Below are 20,830 nucleotides of genomic sequence, written 5' to 3'. Positions count from 1 at the left end.
TCTAAATTAGGCGGGTTTATCGGCAACCCGAAACATGGTGCCTAAATGGCGAATGTTTCGGACAGTGCCGAAGAAGAACCCTTAAAGAGTAGATGAAAGACAGAAAAATAAATGAATAAGAAATTAGCAAGTATTTATGGAAATGGTGGCTCGGAGGCCTTTTCATTAATAATAAAATATGCACTTACAAAGATTGTTCCGCCCCGAAGGGTTTACACATGATATTTCTTAAGTACATAAGCATTCCAATGATTTTCAGCTCAGTTCCATCCAACTGTCGAAGCTGGTATGTTCTGGCTGAAGCTCATCATAAATCTCGTAGGGTCCCTCCAAGTGGCTGACAGTTTCCCATGGATTCGGCTCTTCTGCACAACTGCAGCATTCCGAAGGACAAGGTCTCCAATTTTAAAAGGCCTCGCATGTACTCTTCGGTTGTAAAATTTGTTGATCCTCTGCTTATATGCAGCCATTCTATCTCGCGCTGAGTAACTGATCTCGTCTAGGAAATCGAGGGATTCCTTCATGAGTTGTTCGTTTTCAGCCGAGAAATGGTGCACTCGGAGACTTTCAGCGCCGACTTCCACTGGAAGGACGGTTTCGGCTCCATACACCAGCTCAAAGGGTGAATGGCCCGTAGCCTCTTTCTTAGTTGTCCGAAGTGACCAGAGAGTTCCAAGGAATTCCTCTAACCATTTGGAATTTTGATCTTCAACCCTCTTCTTGAGAGCGTTAAGGATCTGCTTATTGGCAGCTTCGGCTTGACCGTTGCTTTGCGGGTGACACACTGCTGAGTATGCCAATTTGAAGCCGAACTGATCTGTATACCGCCTCAGCGGTAAATTATCAAATTGCCTTCCATGATCAAAGATAAAGACCTTCGGAATACCGAAGCGAGTGATAATGTTCTGCCAGGTGAATTTTCTGACAGTCTGCTCTGTAATGTTCGAGGCTACTTCAGCCTCGATTTTTTTGCTGAAATAGTCAATGCCGACTATCATCCATTTTTTCTAGTACGGAGCATCCGGGAAGGGACCCAAGATATCTAGCCCCCATTGAGAAAACGGAAGCGGATTCAAGATCGGCTGAAGATCTCGGGCTGGCTGATGGATAACTAGTGCGAATTTTTGACATTTTTAGCATTTTCTGACCAGCTCCTTGGCATCTGAGATCATGGTGGGCCAGTAATACCCTGCCCTTAATGCTTTATGGGCTAAGCTTCTTCCCCCAATGTGGTTCCCACAGATGCCGAGATGGATTTCCCGAATGATGTAATCAGCATCTGTTGGTCCCACGCATTTTAGCAATGGGGCTGAGAAAGATTTTTTCAAAAGCTCTCCCCTGAAGATAATGAACCTTGAGCAAGTACGCTTCAGCTTGGAGGCTAAGTTTTTGTCCTCGGGAATTTCTCCCCGAAGCTTATAAGCTAGTGTAGGGAATATTTCAAGCCATTAACCCCAAGCTTGAACCCCACTGTGATCATACACTTAAGCATGGTGGCGTCCAAAGGGAAGGAAGCTAGAGTAAAAGAGTCGCCAACAAGTTTTAGGAACTTGTAAACCGTTCACAGGTGAAGGTTACACCCCTTAACGATCCAGGAGATCGTTAACTCCAAAAGGTCTTGAACCAAATAGGGTTCGGGGATGAAGGTACAAATCCAACCTAAAAGAGATTGAACCTGCACTAAAAAGGCCTCTACTTTATTCTTCTCGTATTCATGTGCGCCTTCTGACTAACATGCAAACATTAGATTAACCCTAAACCTGTTTAATCTATGTTGGTTGAATATAATGCACAAATAAAACTATTATTTGTGATCACTTGACTTATAATCATATTAGCCTAAACTAGATTATTAATTATCTTATTAAGCGTGATTACAAGTACAAATTCCCTTTAAACATGCATAAAAGGCGTGATCAAGCAATAACAATAAATATAATATCAAGCAACATAATAATCATCATCATAATTATAATCATAATAATTATAATAATCATAATCATGTTAAAGCATAATATTAATAGCAAGATCCTAGGCATGATACTAACAAGATTAATAACAAACCCTAGCATGTCACTAAACAATAAAAATCAAAGCTTTAAACCTAACATGATACTAACAAGATATTAGAAAAGAGTAAAAGGCACCCTAAACATGATACTAGAATGCAATAATATCACCCCTAACATGATGCTAGGAATTAAACAAATTGAAACATGTTTTCTATAAGAATAAAGCAATAAGATTACACACTTTGATACCTCGTACCTCTTTCTAATAACAAAATACACGCGTTAGTAACTTCAAGGAAAAGTATAAAATCAAACAATCAAATTAAATAATTGAAATAGAGATTTGGGACCAAATCCTCAGAAATTATAACCTTTCACGTCTAGGGCGAAGGCAACTTCGAACTCGGCTAGGTGTTTCTAGATCTAATGTATGAGGAATTTTGTTTGTGAAAAGTTAGAGAGATGAGAGCTTAGAGAAAATATTGATTGTTGACGATTGAGAATTGATGATTGTGAATCAATAAAAATGGAGGTTCAGGACCCTATTTATAAGAAACAGTCCGGAAATAGGTAGAATTTGATAAGGAATAAAACTCCACGTTGTCGCCGCAAATCCGACCTTGTCGCGTAGCGACAGGCCTGTCGTTTGGCGACAGCCTGGATTCCTACGCGCTTTCAAACACGGAGTCCACTTATCAATTAAAATTGACTTGTAAAGTCCATATGAAAATTGAAATCGTATTTTTCATAAAATAATATCTTATTCCAAATAAAACTTATCAAAATATAATTATTAATTCTAATTCTATTAGGACTTAAAAGAACCTTCTAGAGAATTCTAGAAGACTATAATTAATTCTAATAACTTTAGGAATAATAATTAACATTGGGCCCTCTCCTACATCATTGGGCCGCATGTAAAGATCAAACCGGGCCCAGTTTAGTATTTTGGCCATAACTTCCTCATTATTCATCGGAATTGGGCTTATAATATATCGTTGGAAAGCTCTTTGCAAGCCCCATCCAACTACACTATTATTGGACCCTTGTAGTGGACTAAACTAAACTGGATTGAGTATTTTCATAAAATAGAGTTGTTTTCGAAAACAGAAAGAAAGAATTTTAATAAAAACTAACCGCAACACTTGACCTTTCACACGTTCACCTCGTTTGATTATCATTCGACGGAAAAGGTATTCATCACTGGGTTTGGTTTTGGGGAGACACATTTGGGTGTCTACAGCTAGGATGGGGTCCATCCAGCTTAGCTCTAGGTCAACGCAGCACACTTTAGGTGCTTCGTTAACGCTTCTTTCTCGGCGCACTTCCACATATACGGATCAGTTCAGCTTGGTTAGAGTTGAACTTGCAAGTTTGGATAGTGCATCGGCTTGTGCGTTCTGACCCCTTGGGATCAGTTGAATTTCAAAGGTTTTAAGCTTCGCGATAATTGTTTTGATCTTCGCGAGGTAAGCTATCATTAAGGGCTCTTTGGCCTCATATTCGGCTCGGATCTGATTTGCAACGAGCTGAGAGTCTGTCTTGAGACAGACATGTTCGGCTTCCAGAGAGATACATAATTCTAGGCCAGCGATTGCTACCTCATACTAGACTTCGTTATTCGAAGCTTTGAATGAAAATTTGAGTGCAAACTCAAAGGATTTGCCTTCGGGAGAGGTTATCACTACCCCTGCCCCCGAAGCATTTACGGTGGAGGATCCATCCGTAAAAACGGTCCAGATTCTCTTTTCTTCGTTTAGCGTCTCTTGGTACGAGCATTCGGCCAGGAAGTCTGCTAGAGCTTGAGCCTTGATGGTTGCCCTAGGCTGGTAGCTGATGCTGAACTCAGTGAGCTCAAAAGCCCACTTGGCTAGCCTACCGGATTTTTCAATTTTGCCGAGGACTTTTTCCAGCGGCTGATCAGTTAAGACCACTATTTGATGGCAATCAAAATAGGGCCTCAGCTTCCGAGCGGCCACCACTACTGCATAAACAACTTTTTCGAGTAGGGGGTAGCGAGTCTCGGCATCCGTCAGAGTGTGACTGAGGAAGTAGATCGGCTGCCGAATCTTCTCTTCTTCCCTCAGCAGCACCGCACTTATAGTGGCTGGGCTGACTGCCTCGTACAAGTACAGGTTTTCCCCTTCAGCTGGACGAGCCAGCGTAGGGAGTTGAGCTAGATGCTCCTGAAGCTGCTTGAAGGCCCCTTTTTGTTCATCTTCCCAGATGAGCTCCTTGGTTTTTGAGAGTTTAAGGGCTTTGAAGAAGGGTAGTCCCTTGTCCGAGGCTCTGGAGATGAACCTTGAAAGGGCAACCATTCTTCCGGTGAGCCGCTGAACGTCCCTCTTTGTTTTCGGCTCGGGAAGATCGAGCGCTGCTTGTACCTTGGCAGGATTGGCATCAATCCCTTTTTTGCTGACCATGAATCCCAGGAATTTTCCAAACTTCATGCCGAAGACACACTTCTTCGGATTCAGCTTCATTTGGTGCTTTCTTAAGGTGGCGAAGGTTTCAGCCAGGTCAGCAACATGGTCTTTATCCTCTTTGCTTTTGACGATGGAATCGTCAACATAGAATTCCATGTTTTGGCCTTTCTGATCGGCGAAGACCTGATCCACCAGCCTTTGATATGTTTCCCCCGCATTTTTCAATCCGAAGGGCATCATTTTATAATTGTACACCCCGGCATTCATGACGAATGCCGTCTTTTCTTGGTCGTCGGGGTGCATGAAGATCTGATAGTACCCCAAAATGCGTCCATGAAACTAAGCAAAGCATGCCCACTTGTTGAGTCGACCAGCTGATCGATCCTCGGCAAGGGGTAGAAGTCCTTTGGACAAGCCCTGTTTAGGTCCGTGAAGTCAACGCACATTCTCCAGGTGCCATTTGCCTTATGAACCATCACCACATTAGCCAGCCATTCTGGATACTGACAAGGTTCGATGAAGCCTGCATCCAGCAATTTTCTGACCTCGGCTGCGATGTCTCGGTTCTTGCTAGCGGAGTAATTCCGATTCTTTTGCTTAATAGGCCGACAAGTTGGGTCGACGTTAAGCTTATGGGAGATGAGGTTCGGATCAATCTCGGGCATGTCAGCTGCCGAGAAAGCGAACACATCTCTGTTGTCCCGAAGGAGTTGGACGAGCTCAACATGGACATTCGGATCGAGATCCAGTCTGATCGTGATGCATTTTTCAGAGTCTCCTTCGGTCAACTCTATCGTTTCAGTCTGATGGTCCAGCTCCATTGCTTTGAGGTCGGACTCTTCACAATCTGGCCTGCTGTCGATATCAGCAGGCTTCCCGGACTTCTTCTTCGGCTGGCCCTCTAAGTCTTTCGGCTCAAACAAAGGACCAACCTTTTCTTTCCCTGGCGACTTTTCTTTTGCCAGAGAACTTTGGGCCGAAGCACTCAGGCTTTCGGCTTCTTCGTACTTCGTTCCATTTCTTTTTCTTTTTCCTCCTCATCCTCATTGTCGTCGTCTTCCGAACGACTAATGGATGGCTTGAGGTAGTTGCACCTTCGGGCTTCCTTTTGGCTCCCTCAATTCTTTCGGGGTAGCCGATGTCTGAAACGTAGATCATAATCTGATGGTACGTAGAGACTAGCCCTTGAATTTCGTGAATCATAGGTTTCCTCATGATCACGTTGTACACTAAAGGAGCGTCAATGACCAAGAATTCGACCATGACATTCTTGGCTGCTTCGTCGCGGCCGATGGTGACAGGAAGAGTAATCTTCCCATTAGGGTAAGTTGAAGACCCGTTGAATCCAGATACCGGGTAGGGTACTGGCGTGAGGTGCTTGGTCTTCAGCTTGATTTGGTCGTAGGCCTTTCGGGAACAAAATATTTGCTCCGCTACCACCGTTGACGAGAGTCCGCCAAACGTTGTAGTTGGCCACCGTGGTGATGATCACCAGGGGGTCTCGTGAGGGTACGTTACCCCCCGGCAGTCGGCGGGTGTGAACTTCATGTTCGGCACCGCACCTGAGGAGGTTGAATGTCGGTGTGGTTCATCTGATGGGTTAGCGCCCTAAGGTGAAGTTTCCTCTCCCTCCGAGAACAGGTTCCTCCGAAAATGGCTAGGATTGGAGGGTACACCTCCTTCTCCGGTGCCTTGTTGTTTGTCCGGGGGAAGTCAATTTGTTGCCGAGAGTCTTTCTCGGCATTTTCAGCTTTCTTCTCCTTGCGATGATCCGCGAGGTATTTTTTCAAGTATCCCCTTTGGACCATGTCTTTGATCTGGTCCTTTAGCTGGATACATTCCTCGTTGTTGTGTCCAGGGGACTCATGGAATTCACACCACCGGTCTTTATTTTTCTGCTGATACCACTGAGGAAGCGGTCTCGGCATTTTGTACTTATGCTCGTCCTTAGTTACGCTGTAGATTTTTGCGCAGGTTAGGGCGAGCGGCGTGTACGTTTCGAATCTACCCGTCTGAGGGGAAGACTTGTCCTTTTTCGGCTCGGCCGAAGATGTTTCAGGGGCTTTTCCCTTTCCCTGCTTCTAGCCTTGGCCTTTAGACGATTGTTGTTTTTGCTTCCCAGCCCCAGCTTGGGGGTGGGTTTTTGTCTTGTTCCACTGCTCGACTCAGATAAATTTATCCGGAGCGTTCAGAGCTTCCTCCAAAGTCTGCGGGGGATGCATTACCACAAAGTCAAGGAATGGTCCAGCTCGAAGTCCGTGTTGCAAAGCAAAAAGGGCCAATCCTTGGTCCAAGCTTGTAATGCCGGACGACTCGTTGTTGAAGCGGGTCACGTAGTCTCGGAGACTTTCGGTCTCCCCTTGCTGCAAACCCATGAGTTCGGCAGTTGTCTTCTCTTGGCGATTTGCCGTAGAAAACTTACTTTTAAACTTGGTGGACAGATCGTCCCACCCAATTATTGAACCTTCCTTGACCCTTCTAGAAATCCACGCTTGCGCGACCCCCTTGAGAGTGGTAGGAAAGTACTTGCACCAGGTCGCCTCGGACCTGGGGTTCAGATGCATGTGCCCCTCGTAAGAGGCAATGTGATCCTTCGGATCCGAAGTGCCATCATAAGTAATGTGCGACGGAATTTTAACCGTCGGCACATGCTCTTCCAGAATCCATTGCTCGAATGGAGAACTGGTAGGAAGCATTACGACCTTTCCCTTGTTCCTGGCCGTTGGGACCGCGCTCCGCCCTCTCAGAGAGTTAGAAGTGGTTTTCGTCCCCGCCCGGGAAGATTCAGGACGAGCCTCGGCATGGTCAGGGAAAGAGAGGCGGCTGTGCACACTCGATTCCCTTGTGCCGAGGCGGTCGTAGTTGCTTCGGCGGGCAGACTCTGGCCGAGAGGTAGAGCTGCTGCTTTTGTGGCTCTGGTAATTTTGGGTGTTGGACTCCTTGAAAAAGTGTGGGTTCTTTTTCCTTTCCCTCTCGGTCCTCCAAGTATCCTCTTCCCATTTATCCTCCAATTCCTTGAAGGATTGGGGCTTTCCCCCCTCCTGTTTGATTCTCCTCCGCTGATGCCTAGTATGCGGAGGTGATCGGTCACAAGGAGGTGGCATGAATTCAGCCTTCATGGCTTCCATGAAAACCGCAAGTGCTCTCGCTATTTCCTCGGTCGAGGGCCCTGTTTGAGGGGTTCTCGGCTGAGAACAGGAATGAGAATGGATGCTCAAAGGCTGGCTTCGAGCATTGGATTGGCTCGGACGTTGAGAGTTCGTCCGCTGAGAATGATGAGAGGGAGATTGAGTTCTCTCTCTCGACGACCATTTCGAGCTGGCCCCTTCTGAGGAGTGCCTACCGGTGAAGGCGGAGGAGACGGAGTGGAGAGTGGTCCTTTCTCTGACATCATGCGACTCTTCTTTATGAAGAAGGGCCACTTCTGTCTGACTTTTTGTTCTTACGGTTCTTAGCCATTGATACTAAGATTAAGTAGAACGATTGAGACTGGCTTAGTTTTTGAAAGTCTTCCCCACAGACGGCGCCAAATTATTTCGAGTAAAATAATGGGACCTTCGGCAAGGTCCTTTTGAGTGGGCTGAAGACTGGACTCGGTCCAAGTGACGTTGGGCCGAGGGTTTCCTGCACAGCAAACACACGTAAACTGGCCTCGGGGGTTGTGCCGAGGAAGGCCCCTCCGATACCGAAGTCAGTACAGTGTGGAGAGAGAAAGTGCTATGCAAGAGATTATTAATTGCTTGAGGCTATTTGTAAGTGAATGCAATGTAAGAGAAGTGAAGGCTTTTATACCTTAGCACAATAAGGAGAATTGGGCTGGAGCCAAGTTGGTTTGCCACGTTGATTGGACCCTTAACTTGACTTGGCATGGATTGGAGAGTTGAACCTTTAACCTTGGACTTGTAGTTGAATCATTTATGGACCGGCCCAATTGACATAAATTGGACCCAAACATACAATATTTCACAGTATGCAAACCAGTTTCTATATCCAAGAGACTTACCACATACTTTTTGTGGGATTTATAGTTGAAATTTTGCATAAATTTAACTGTAATAAAAAGTAAACATACATGATTGATGAGATTTTGATCAAGTTTTGTAACAAATATGCAGCTTATTAATCTTAGGAAACAACAACGAGATAATAATCAATTAAGCAGAACAATAATATACAAGGCACAAATAATTAATTTTAGCTCTCCTTCACCCTTTTCACTTGTATACAAACAACTCATTTTTCTTTCCATCAGAATCTGGTGTGCCCTTCTTCATCATTGCTACGAACTCCTCATAATTTATGTTTCCATCCTGCGCGCAGCACACCAAACATCATTCATATAACAAGCCTATCGTCGAATCACAACTTAAACATAGAAATCACAAGGGTGCAAAGAAAGTTGAGAAAGAAAATTTACTTTGTCAGTGTCAACATCATCAAGAATTTCGTCAATAGTTGCATCATCTCCCATTTTATATTCTGTCATTGCCTGTTTCAGCTCATCTCTTGTTATATACCTACAATATCAAACGATGATACATATATTTAGTTGTTAGCCATAAAGAATTCATCTTCAGTTGCCTGCTTTTTGGCTGTAATAAGTTGAGATTAAACATGTCCTGGTATTTTGGAACGGAGGGAGTATAACTTCATCTTCGCCTAAGAAAAACAGAACATGAAAAAAGATTAATGCAATGTATGTTCTAGCATACTAACCCACTGCCATCCTTGTCAAAGAACTGGAAAGCCTTGTACATATTCTCTTCCTTATCCAATCTATGCCGATGCATAGTAGCCGAAATGAATTCCATGTAATCAATAGTTCCATTCTTATCAACATCAGCCTGACAGAAAACACAATACTTAATATGGATGCGCAGGTATGATTTATAAGGATTCTATGAATTATTTGCATTATTTCCAAATAATGTAATGAAGAATTATTGATTATCAAATTCTGATAGTTGATTGATTTCTTACAGCATCCATTAGCTGCTTTATTTCAGGTTCACTGAGTTTTGAGCCAAGCCTTGCTAGGCCATGTTTAAGTTCATCTATGGTAATTGTACCGCTTCTGTCAGTATCAATGTTGTTGAACATTTCCTTTAAACCTTTGATTTCTTCATCTGACAGATTTTCTGCCATAACCTTCATCAATCAAATTCACTTTATCAAGAAACAAGTACAACTAGCTTAACAAATTTTGGATTTAACACAAGCAGTTGTCGATCATACAATATATAGATGTTCTAACAATATATAGGAATTTGGTATGTTACCATGAGAGCAAGCTTCTTGAGTTTGTTCATTGCTCTGAACTGCTTCATCCTAATAAGAACCGCGCTGTCAATAGGTTTCTCAGAAGCATCACTGTCTTCTTTGAGCCATGGATGTTCTGATTCATATGTAATAGGTAAATTGTGGGCAGTCAAAAGCAGTTTTCATGTCAAAATTCTCTATTATCAAACCTTAGTTGAGCTAAAAAATTACATACCAAGTGCCTCTGCAGCACTTATACGCGCCTTAGGATTTCTGTCTAACATTTTAGCTATTAAGTCTTTGGCACCAGCAGAAATTGAAGGCCATGGATGTGTACTCAAGTCAAGCTTCCCGTTCTTGACCTGATAAAAAATCCCAGCTTCAGTCTCTGAAACAGTCGCAAACACTATGAATCAGAACCAAAGAGATGAGATGGGCAGGTTACAGAATGCAGATAAATGAAATTAAGCAAGTATCCCCTCATAATGCATATTCATCTAATCTACAACATCTCTATAGGCTGCTATAACAATCTTATAATTTTCGCTAAGCAGCATGAAACACGTCGAACTCAGTTTCAGGAAGTATATGCTTACCAGCCCAAAACGGAGGAACTCCACTCAGAAGAATGTATAAAATGACCCCAGCACTCCACACATCTATTTCTTTCCCATAGTTGCGTTCCAAAACCTCTGGCGCTAGATAATATGCACTTCCGACAAGTTCCTTGTATATTTTCCCTGCATTTTTCATTTGACTGATCACTGCTGATGAACCCAAATAGTTCCAACATCATACTGAGTCCGATTATATAGAAAAATCTTAAAAGAAACAGTACACTACTTAAGACTCAAAAATTCCAAAGTTAAAAGATATAATTGCATCTTGTGGAATGGGGCATTAACTTGCAGTTAAGGTACAGTACATAAGCTACTCAGCTTGTGACATTTTCAACAACACCTCTTCATGACAGCGCGAAACTAAATACAAAAGTTATCTACATCAGACATAACATCAGTGAGATGTATGTATAGGAAAATATTTATTTGTCTAAACATGACAACTGAGGGAAATTGTTGTTATTTGCTGAACTGATGGCAGACGAGGACATAAATCGTAACAATTGGGTTGAAACAAGCTTAAATGATCCTAGTTAACCATAATCATCTCTTTCATAATCCCAATTTAATTAATTAAGTTAGTGCTTGTTTTTATTCAATAATTCAGTCTTCGTTTTTTAGGAAACATAAGTTGACTTGATTTGGTTGACTGGCCCCTTTTTATGACCCTAAGACAACATTTTGGTGCAGGTTGCTGTCTAGAGTTATACATGAAAAATATCTCCATTAAAAATTTACAATTTCTTCCCTTAATTTTGCTTGGGTTTTCTTCCCCAAATTTTGATTGGGTTGTACTTTTTTTTTATTTTTTATTATTAACAAAAAAAAAAAAAAAAAAAAAAGAACCCTAGTAAAATGCTTACTTCTACCCTTTGATCTAAAGAAAATATATCAAATGTGTTACACAGTTAAATTATCTGTATATCCCTAAGTATAAATTCCCAGGTGATAAACCTCATGAATAACAAACCAATCAAATTTGTGCATGTTTATAATCCTGTAAAGTTATTTACTATCTCCGATTTTTTTTAGTTGCAACTTTGGAATATTTTATATCTCTTAAATAATACCCAATATTGCAACTAAAAAAAATCAGAGGTAGTATTTATTTCCTTATATTTCGAATGACATTTGTACACCTAACAAAAAAAATCTGATTGAGTTATGTTAGAAGATACTTAATTGGTTCACTTCAAAAAGTACATGTTTGAAATGAGTTTGGAATCATTAGAACCATTCCACTTGTTTGGTCACATATATTGGCATTGAGATCCATCCCCTACCCTCAATGTATACGGTAACAAATTAACAACCTTTACAAAGGAAAATAAAATTGCACATTGCATGAGTTTTTTATCGATCGAAAAAATAAAAAAGTTTTAGTTTTGCCATTTAAATTCCATTTTGTGATTTTAAATTGATAAAACAAATAATAAAATCAAATAAAATATCAAAAATAAAGTTATAATTTAATGCGTCCATTTTACACAAAGGTGGGATATGTTGCACCCTTGGACTTACTATCAATCAAATTCAAGGCCAAGTATCTTCTATGCTAGCTTGATTACTCATCAATAGTCAATATATACCTTCCTTCAGAATGAATTAATGTCCATATAAAATATATAAACTTTGCAATTTTTCATACATATCATTGCCTAAATAAAATTATACTCCTTTTTATCCCAGCATAAAGCTACGCATATGCTTTTCTCGAAAAAAAAAAAAAAAAAGCTACGCATATGCTACATTTATATTCTAGTTTATCCCAACAAAATTCCACTTTTTATAATTTGTAAGTTGAAATTCTAACTTTCCCAATAACTTGTAATTGGCACTTTTGTAACCTAATAAAAACTCAAAAAGAAGTTAAGATTGTAACATGAAAAACAATTTCCACCAAAAAAAGAAAATGATATAAACTAAAAATAAAGAAAGACAAACATACAAACCAATCAACAGATAATAATTACTCCTTAAATTATTATGTTAAACAGTTCTAAGATATATATTTTATATACACCCGGGTAAGACGTGCACCCAACTAACCCAAAGTTAGTTTTTACACTTTATTTGATGATTAAATAAATAACAATCATCAAAATAAGAATAAAATGTTCATGGGTGTACCGTGCACCCAGGTGTATATAACAATCTCTCAGTTCTAAAGGTTGTGTATATCATAATTGTACGGAAACAGGATATTAACTTACCTTCGATGAAGATGGAAAGACCAAAATCAGTAATCTTCAAAGGAGAATCATGATCTTTACTAACCAACAAGAAATTTTCAGGCTTCAAATCTCTATGCATGACACCCATAAAATGACAGACATGAACAACATTAACAATCTGTCTAAAAATAACGGCAGCTTCCTTTTCAGAGAATTGGCCTTTACTCACAATTCTATCAAACAATTCTCCACCAGAACAAAGTTCCATTACTAAATACAATTTATTTTTATCTTCATAAGCCCCTTTAAATTCAACAATATTTGGTTGTCCACTTAAATGTTGCATTATCAAAATCTCTCTTCTAACATCTTCAATATCCTTTTTACGCTTCAGTTTAAGCTTAGATATTGATTTACATGCATATTTCAACCCTGTTGAAATTTCTGTGCATAAGTATGTTATGCCAAACTGCCCTCTTCCTAGCTCTTTCTCTAGGTGGTAGATGGAGGTGATGTCTACATAGGGTTTGTTTAGGATCGTGCCGTGTTCCGGGACCGAAGACATAGTAGAGGAGGAAGGAGAGGGAATTGATGTTCGTGGTGGCGGCGGAGGTGGAGGGGTAGCTGGTGTTTGTATAGGAGGGAGTGGTGGGGGTTTGTAGTATGATTCGTTTCGGTTTCGGCTTCGGGTTGGTGGAGAAGTGTCTGAGATTGCTATTTCGTAAGAGCTTGGAGACCAGAATTCTCCTGAACAACAGTTTCCCATGTCTGGAGAGGGAGAGAGAGAGAGAAAGAGTAAGAAATGGGGTGAAGAAGGAAGGTTTGAGCTAGAATTGGAGGAAGGAATTAGAATAGAGTCGTCCACTTTCATATTCAATGTTTTCGGTGCTTTGCTTTGCCTTCGAGAGTTGATCATTCATCACTTTTTATTTTTTGTGTTTTGTTTGTTCCTCCTCTCTTGTGGGGGTAGTTTGTATTTTACTTATAATCATTTATTATTACTTTATCGTAGAGAATTAACATACAAATCGATACAATAAGAAATTGGGAGAATGAGTAGTTTTACATATTTGCACGTCTGATAAGCTTTAACTGGACCTGCCATAAGGTGGCTAATGTGTGTAGTGGCTAGTCATGTTTAAGGAGCCCATTTAGTTATTGACAACATTAATGAGGGAAAAATATATAAACAAATATTAGTAGGAGTATAAATGTACGTATTTTATTTTTTAAGAGTTAAAAAAAGCAATTAACATTTGTTGACCTTATATTTTGAAGATGACACAGCCTAACTTTATTTACAGACTAATAAGAGCTTGATTGTTTAAGTGTATAATCAGATGCAATGACTAGGACAATTGAGCTGTTTTGCGAAGATTCATGAGGTAAAAGATAGCCAGGGTAAAAATTCTAGCATAGTCATCAACTACGGACGACTATAGTCGACTACACTAATATTTTTAATCTAGACCATTGATATCTCATTTGTCTAATCCTAATCGTTCAATCCAACACCTAAGCTACACAGTCATTAAGGGATTTTATTTTTTTTTTTTTTTTAACAAGCATGAATTTTTTTATTTTTAATTAAAATCGAAAAAAATTTATATAATTTTAAATACTTCATCTTCAACCAATCTATATCATTGGTAACTTTATTAACATTTTAATGAGTCGAATTTCACCTTCATCTTCAACCTATGTCATGTTGATCCTAAAACCTTCATCTTCAAGAAAAAATAGTCATCGTTCATCGATTTCAAAATTATATAAAGTTGCTAAGTTAATGTTTAACCATTGTAATTCTTCAATTTTAAGTCAAAAAAAGTCGAATAGTATTAAAAATTAATTCCAGACATTATAGTCACCTTAATTATTTGTAAAAAAATATTTTCGTTAAAAAGAACAATTATATTATAAATTATTATCTTGTGATTAAATTTGATATGATTTCACGATTAATCCGACGTTGTTGAAGGTTGGAGACACATTCCTTGTTGAAACTTGAAGTTAGGCAAGATTTGAGGTTGAAGATGAATGATTTATTTTTTTAAAATTTTATTAAATTAAATTCATTTTTAAAATAAAAATAAAAAAAATAAGTGAATTGGTGGGTGTTTTTTGTGGAAGGAAATATATGATAAGATATTTCTTCCGTGATTAGTGTGTTTTTTGGGGGATAGAGATATCTGATACGTAGCATAATTTTCCTTTCGTCCAAAAAAAAAAAAAAGATACAGACATACAGTAACATAATTTTCCTAAATTTAATCCTCTCAATTTTTGAGGTTGAATTTCAATTTGAATTCATGAATATAACTCCTCAATACAAGGATGTATTTAAAATTCAACTCCTATTTCCTATACCAACTTGGATATTAATAAAAACGATTAGTTACACATTGGTTAAAAAAAATATAAATAAAAAAAATGCATGCATCATGTTAGGCGTGAATCGGGGATAATAATATTTAACTTTATTTTTGCCAAAATTAAATTCAAAATCTTAACAGTATGCATGATACTAGAATTTCTCAATAAAATAATTATGATATTAATAAAAATTATTGTGTTACCAAAAATAGTGTATTAAACCTTTTAAAAGTTCTAATAAGGGTTACATAAGTACAAATAATTACAACTAAAATAAGTTTTAATACTCCGTATAACATTCAACAGTTTAAAATCAGTATTTCTATTTTAATAAGAGTCATGCTTAAGTTAATGAGACCTTGGTTACATAGAGTCATAGAGTGGAAATAAATATAATCAAGAGCACTAAAAACGGATGTGATTATCCGAAATAACTTTAAACTTTTGTATTTTGTAAAAATAAAAATTGAACCACTTCATTTTAGGTACGTCCATATATAACTTAGGTATACCCGATACATAAAACATTTGATACATCATTATCTGTGTTTTAATTAAATCATATCTTTGTAAATTGTTTGGTTAACTAATAACATTTGAACCCAAAATTAAATTGGAGATACCTATAATTGAAATTTATGTATGTATGCTCTTTAGGGGTTGTGAGTTTTGTTCTACCCAAGGTTAGTTAATCCATTACAAACAACATAACTAATTATAGACGAAGTACATGAGAAGCTTAATCCACATTCATTTGTAAAAATGTAGATTATAAAATTTATCTTTACCTTTTCAAACAATACTTCAACAAAAAGTATTTGAAGGTTACTACAATAAAATTAGGTAGTCCTAATTATCCAAAAAATTGTTTTGATATCCAAATAATATATATCTTATTATACATATCCAAGTAATATTTGAAGAAGTATCTACTACTTTTTATTGGGTAGAACTTATGTAATAAAAATACGTATAAAAAAATAAAATTGTACAATTATAGAATTATTATTTGATAAAATTAGTTTAAAACAAATTTAATGTATTAATATGTCCGCCTCTATAATACAAATATTCTATGTCTATAGTAAGTGCACCATTTCTCATGGGCATGTATGTCAATGCAAAATTTTGACCAATATGTAATTGCTTTAGTTATCTAACTAGTATAGTCCCCAATTATGATTTCATAAAAACAAAACAAAAATAATTCAATTAGTAAAAATAGACATATTTACATTAAAAAATTAATTATTAAAATTCTATTCAACAATCACCACAATAATGGTCAATACATTTTTTACGGAATGTGATATGAAAATTATTTTATGTCATTTGCATTTCTTTTATTTTATTCCCTTTCATTTTTTATAATGTTATTTTATTGATTAAAAATGAATAAATTATGCACTGTACAAGCTAAGGAAAGTCGTTTACTGTCACCCGTAGTCTATAGAGGGATTCAAAACTAAAAAAATTTCGTCATATTAATCGGTTTAATAGTTATACAATATACTATCTATTTTACCCATTATAATCACCAAATCTATAGACATAGTACCCTTATATCTTATCTACCTGTATATATTTTGTCTAAGCATTGTGCTAAAAAAATCACATAACAGTTGCACAACCAAAAATTGAGTGAATATACAACATAAATATATATGTATAGATTGATATTGATAAATAATATATGAACTAGTAATAATGGACTTGTTTACATTAAGAAATTAATTATTAAAGTATTCATTGACAATAATGGCTAATACAAAAATTAAGGAATGTGATATGAATAGTACTTTGTCATTGTATTTCTTATATTTTACTTCTTTTTTATTTTTTATATTGTTATTTAATTAATTGAAAAACGAATAACTTGTCAAAAAGGAAAAAAAAAAAACGAATAAATTATTATGTTCTATTCAAGAAAAATTATTTTCTATTTCCTGTAGAGGGAATTAAAACTAAAATTTTCTTGTCATATTAACCGGTTTAGGGTGTGTTTTATTCACCTGGTTTTCACTAATTTGAACTTATTATCTAGAACTTAATTATTAGACCTTAACATCTTATTAAAACTTATTTTAGTTGTAATTTGTACTTATTGGGAAACCTTTATTAGAACTTATTAATTATAAACTGAATTTATCTGAACTTATTATACCTGGAATAAGTAAAAATAAGGTGAACAAAATAGACCTTGGTAGCTGTACAACCTAATATCTATTTTACCCGTCACATTCACTTAATCTTTATTGACACAATAAGAACCTTATATCTTACCTACATGTATATATTTTCCTAAGCATTGTGCCAAAAACTTTTTCATAATAGTCTTACAACAACCAACTGATTGAATATACAACACAACTAAATATAAATGTAGATCAATACTGTAAAATAACATTTGAATAAAAGATATTTATTACTTGTAAGATTTATATGAATGAAAAACATAATTCATCATCAACTAATCAATCATGTTGGTAATGTATTTTTTTTATGACCTGTATTCTTATAAATATGAATGAAATAAAAAATTATAACATATAGGTATGTATAAATTATATAAAATTAAAATATGATGAAAATTCAATGATTATAAAAATGAGAATAATCTTCATATAGATTACATTAGATAATATTTAATTATTAATTGTAGAACTATATGGAAATTTATTTTTGTTTTGACAAAGAACTGTATGGAATATTTAATAGTAATCAAGTATGCATAAATATTTGGCATACTTTTTGCTAGTTTAAATATTTTTTTACTTAGGACCTGTTCACATTTACTGAACTGAACTGATTGGAGCTGAACTGAATTGAATATTTTATGATAGAAAATTTAGGAGCTGAACTGAACTAAACTGAATTAAACTGAACTGAAATTAAGCTGAAGTGAACAAGCCCTTAGTTTTTTTATAAGAAGTTACACAGTTTTTCTTTTTTAGGAAAAAGTAATAATTATATATGTAGGGAATTGAAAATGGATGATTAAGGTTGATTAAAAAAATATATTAGAATAAATTATATCCGAATAAAATCATTGGCTAATTACATAAATGAATTCATTTTTAGTATTTAGAATCAATTAAATTCAATAAAATTTATTTTTAAATCTATATAATTTATATATTAAAAACTAACCAAACATATTATGTAATATATTATGACAAATTTTACATATTATATTACAGATTTAAGCGAGTCATAATATGACACTTTTTAGCTCTCATTGATCCACTTGTCATAAATTTTGGTATAAATTTTTCTTATTTAATATGTAGTACTACAAATATAAGATAAGCTAGTCAATGACATTTGTTAATTCCACTAAGGTGTTACGGAGTAAAACCTAACCTGACCAACACGATCCGAAACTAACACGAATTACATTCGATTTAGATTTCGACTCTCATGTACACATTAATTTAGGAAGACTCTGGTTTAAAATTAGATCAGACTCGACCTCACCGAACCCAACTCAAACACTCAAAATTGACACCTCTAAGCTCCACATTGATTCGCTTGTCATAATTTTTTGGCACAATTTTTACTAATAATTAACTTTCTTCTTTACAAAATAATTAATAAGTAATTAGCATTTATTTAGCATATAATCTCAAAATATCCAAAGTCATATATCTAATCGATCATTATTTAGCTCATTATGTTGGAAGAAAAAAAAAAACCCTCAATTCCTTAAATAGTCGTTTATAACGCAACTACTTAGTAAAGTATCAAGAAGAATATCATACATTAATAATACTCCAAAATATGAATAGATAATCTGCATTAAGTCATATATAAAATACAAATATATAAATAGAGTAATATTTTTATTTTCAATTATTTACCATAATTGAATTAGTTACTTTATCTTTTGTGCTTCATATATTTTTTTTGATTGTTTTACTATATTAAGAGAAGCGAATCAGAGACAGACATTTGTCAGCCCCACTTTGATCCACTTCTCTTTTAGTATAGTATATAGATATATAGATAGATAGATAGTAAAGTTTAAATGGACCATGTTGTGTTGTACAACGATTCGGTTTAAGTAAGTTATGGGCTATAAAATGTTTGTGATAAATAAGAAATTAGATTAAACGCATTGATTTGAAACATGTTTTATTTATTCAATTTGAAGTGAGTTTTCTCCTTTATTATAGTAAATGACAAGAGGTTAAAAATTGAGCCTATGCTCAATACGAAGTATTATTTTGTGTATCCTAACAGATTGGGAATGCTTAGCCATTGTTATTGAGAGGAGAAATAAAATTAGGCATCCCCAATTAAGTATTATAAAGTCCCAATAAAGAAAATTTGAAAATTATTCTAAATAATTTAGGCAGTAATTAAGTATTATAGAGTCCCAATAATGATATTTAGGGGTTATTATAATCAAATTAGGCAGTCCAAATTAATTATTATAGAGTCTCAATTAAGATATTTGGAGGTTGTTATATCAAATTTAGGCAATCCAATTAAGTGTTATAGAGTCCCAATAAATGTATGCAGAGGTTATTATAATCAAGATTGTGTGTGTATATGCGTGAGTATGCATGTGTGCACAGTATAAACTCATAATCTAATGGAATAATCCAAAAACTCCAAAGAACAATAAAAAATATCAATCAGTCACATGTATTGATGTACTTCCTTTGTTTCTTAGCTCATCACTCAATATCTTCAAAAATTTAAGAAATGAAATATTAACACCAAAAACATAATATTTCATTTCATTTTTCTTAAAAATTGGACACAAAACATATATAGGTATACACCTATTTGTAAATAAATTAAAAAAAAAAAAATAATTTAACTTATTTGTTGTGTTGTATATCCAATTTAATTAAACCCTATTCATTTGAGGTTACCTATATATTAATTAGGAGGTCCCATTTGAATATTACAAAATACATATTCAACATGTAAAAAATTAGTACTTTGTTTGGTTCAACATTAGTAAAGAATAGAAAAGGAAAGGAAGAGAATGGAAAGGGAAAAAAAAAATGTTTGGGTTGAATTTTTTATTTATTTTTTTTTTTTTTTTGACACATATGTTTGGGTTGATAATGGTAAAGGATTAAGAAAAACAAGAGAAATTAATTATTTGATATGATATTAGTAAAGGAAGGAAAGAGAAGAGAAAACCAATTTTAAGCTTGGTAAGTTTAATTTCTTTCTTTTCTCTCAATTTCCTCCAATTTTGAGAGGAAAGGAAGGGAAAAATTTGGTAAAGGGAGCTTTTCTTTCATTTTCGTTCATTTTTTTTAATCAAATCTCATTTAATTTTTAGAACCAAACAAAGGAATCCATATTTGGAATTACCCAATATTCATTTGGGACTACCTAAGTGATATATTTTGGCTTAATCATCATACTTTACAAATCTATGATTTTGATTGTTATGCAAAATAGTTATGATTTTGATTGTAAAAGTTATGTTATTTTCTCTAGATATGTGACTTACAAATCATTATTATTATTTTAGATGTCGTATGACTATTTATTAATAATAATATTCTTCTTTAAAAAATAAAAAAACTAAAAATACACCCAAAGATGACATGTGTTATTGCTAATATGTCTTTTAGTATATAGTATTTGATTGATTATTGATTTATTTGGAATTACCTAATATTTATTTAGGATGGCCTAAGCCATTTTACGTAGGGCTGGCCATTTCAGATATCCGATCCAAAATTTCGAATATCCAAAAATTTCGGATCGGTAATAAATCGATCCGAATCCGATCCGAAAACACCGGATATCCGATGTTCGGATATCCGAAATTCAGATCGGATCACTGGATATCCAATCCAAAATTAAAGTATTGGTTTATTAATTTGCACTACACAAGTCAATGACAAACAAGCAAGCCCAATCCCTTGGCAATTAGCCCATTAGTGCACGACCGCCCAAATTGGCAAATAATTGGAATTAGAAAAGCTTCTTCT

The 20,830-nt window shown here is 35.6% G+C and overlaps 2 protein-coding genes across 2 annotated transcripts; both read right to left on the bottom strand.

Annotated features, from left to right (window-relative positions):
• Positions 1-260: 260 nt before the first annotated feature.
• On the bottom strand, positions 261-4,330 carry LOC145592243 (uncharacterized). Its single transcript, XM_081648696.1, has 2 exons — positions 4,146-4,330; positions 261-852 (listed from the first exon to the last, which is right to left on the bottom strand). Exons 1-2 carry the CDS (start codon positions 4,328-4,330, stop codon positions 261-263), a joined length of 777 nt encoding a protein of 258 aa, XP_081504822.1.
• Positions 4,331-8,448: 4,118 nt separating this feature from the next.
• Positions 8,449-13,428, bottom strand: LOC145590961 (calcium-dependent protein kinase 29-like). The gene is made up of 8 exons (XM_081647342.1): positions 12,531-13,428; positions 10,294-10,437; positions 9,933-10,085; positions 9,718-9,833; positions 9,419-9,586; positions 9,155-9,282; positions 8,856-8,955; positions 8,449-8,748 (listed from the first exon to the last, which is right to left on the bottom strand). Exons 1-8 carry the CDS (start codon positions 13,405-13,407, stop codon positions 8,653-8,655), a joined length of 1,782 nt encoding a protein of 593 aa, XP_081503468.1. The 5' UTR covers positions 13,408-13,428; the 3' UTR covers positions 8,449-8,652.
• Positions 13,429-20,830: the final 7,402 nt, after the last annotated feature.

The sequence above is a fragment of the Chenopodium album genome, chromosome 18, assembly GCF_948465745.1.
Source record: "Chenopodium album chromosome 18, dcCheAlbu1.1, whole genome shotgun sequence".
NCBI lineage: Eukaryota > Viridiplantae > Streptophyta > Magnoliopsida > Caryophyllales > Amaranthaceae > Chenopodium > Chenopodium album.
Note: the sequence above shows the minus strand (reverse complement) of the source record. Positions and strands in the feature narration are given on the sequence as shown.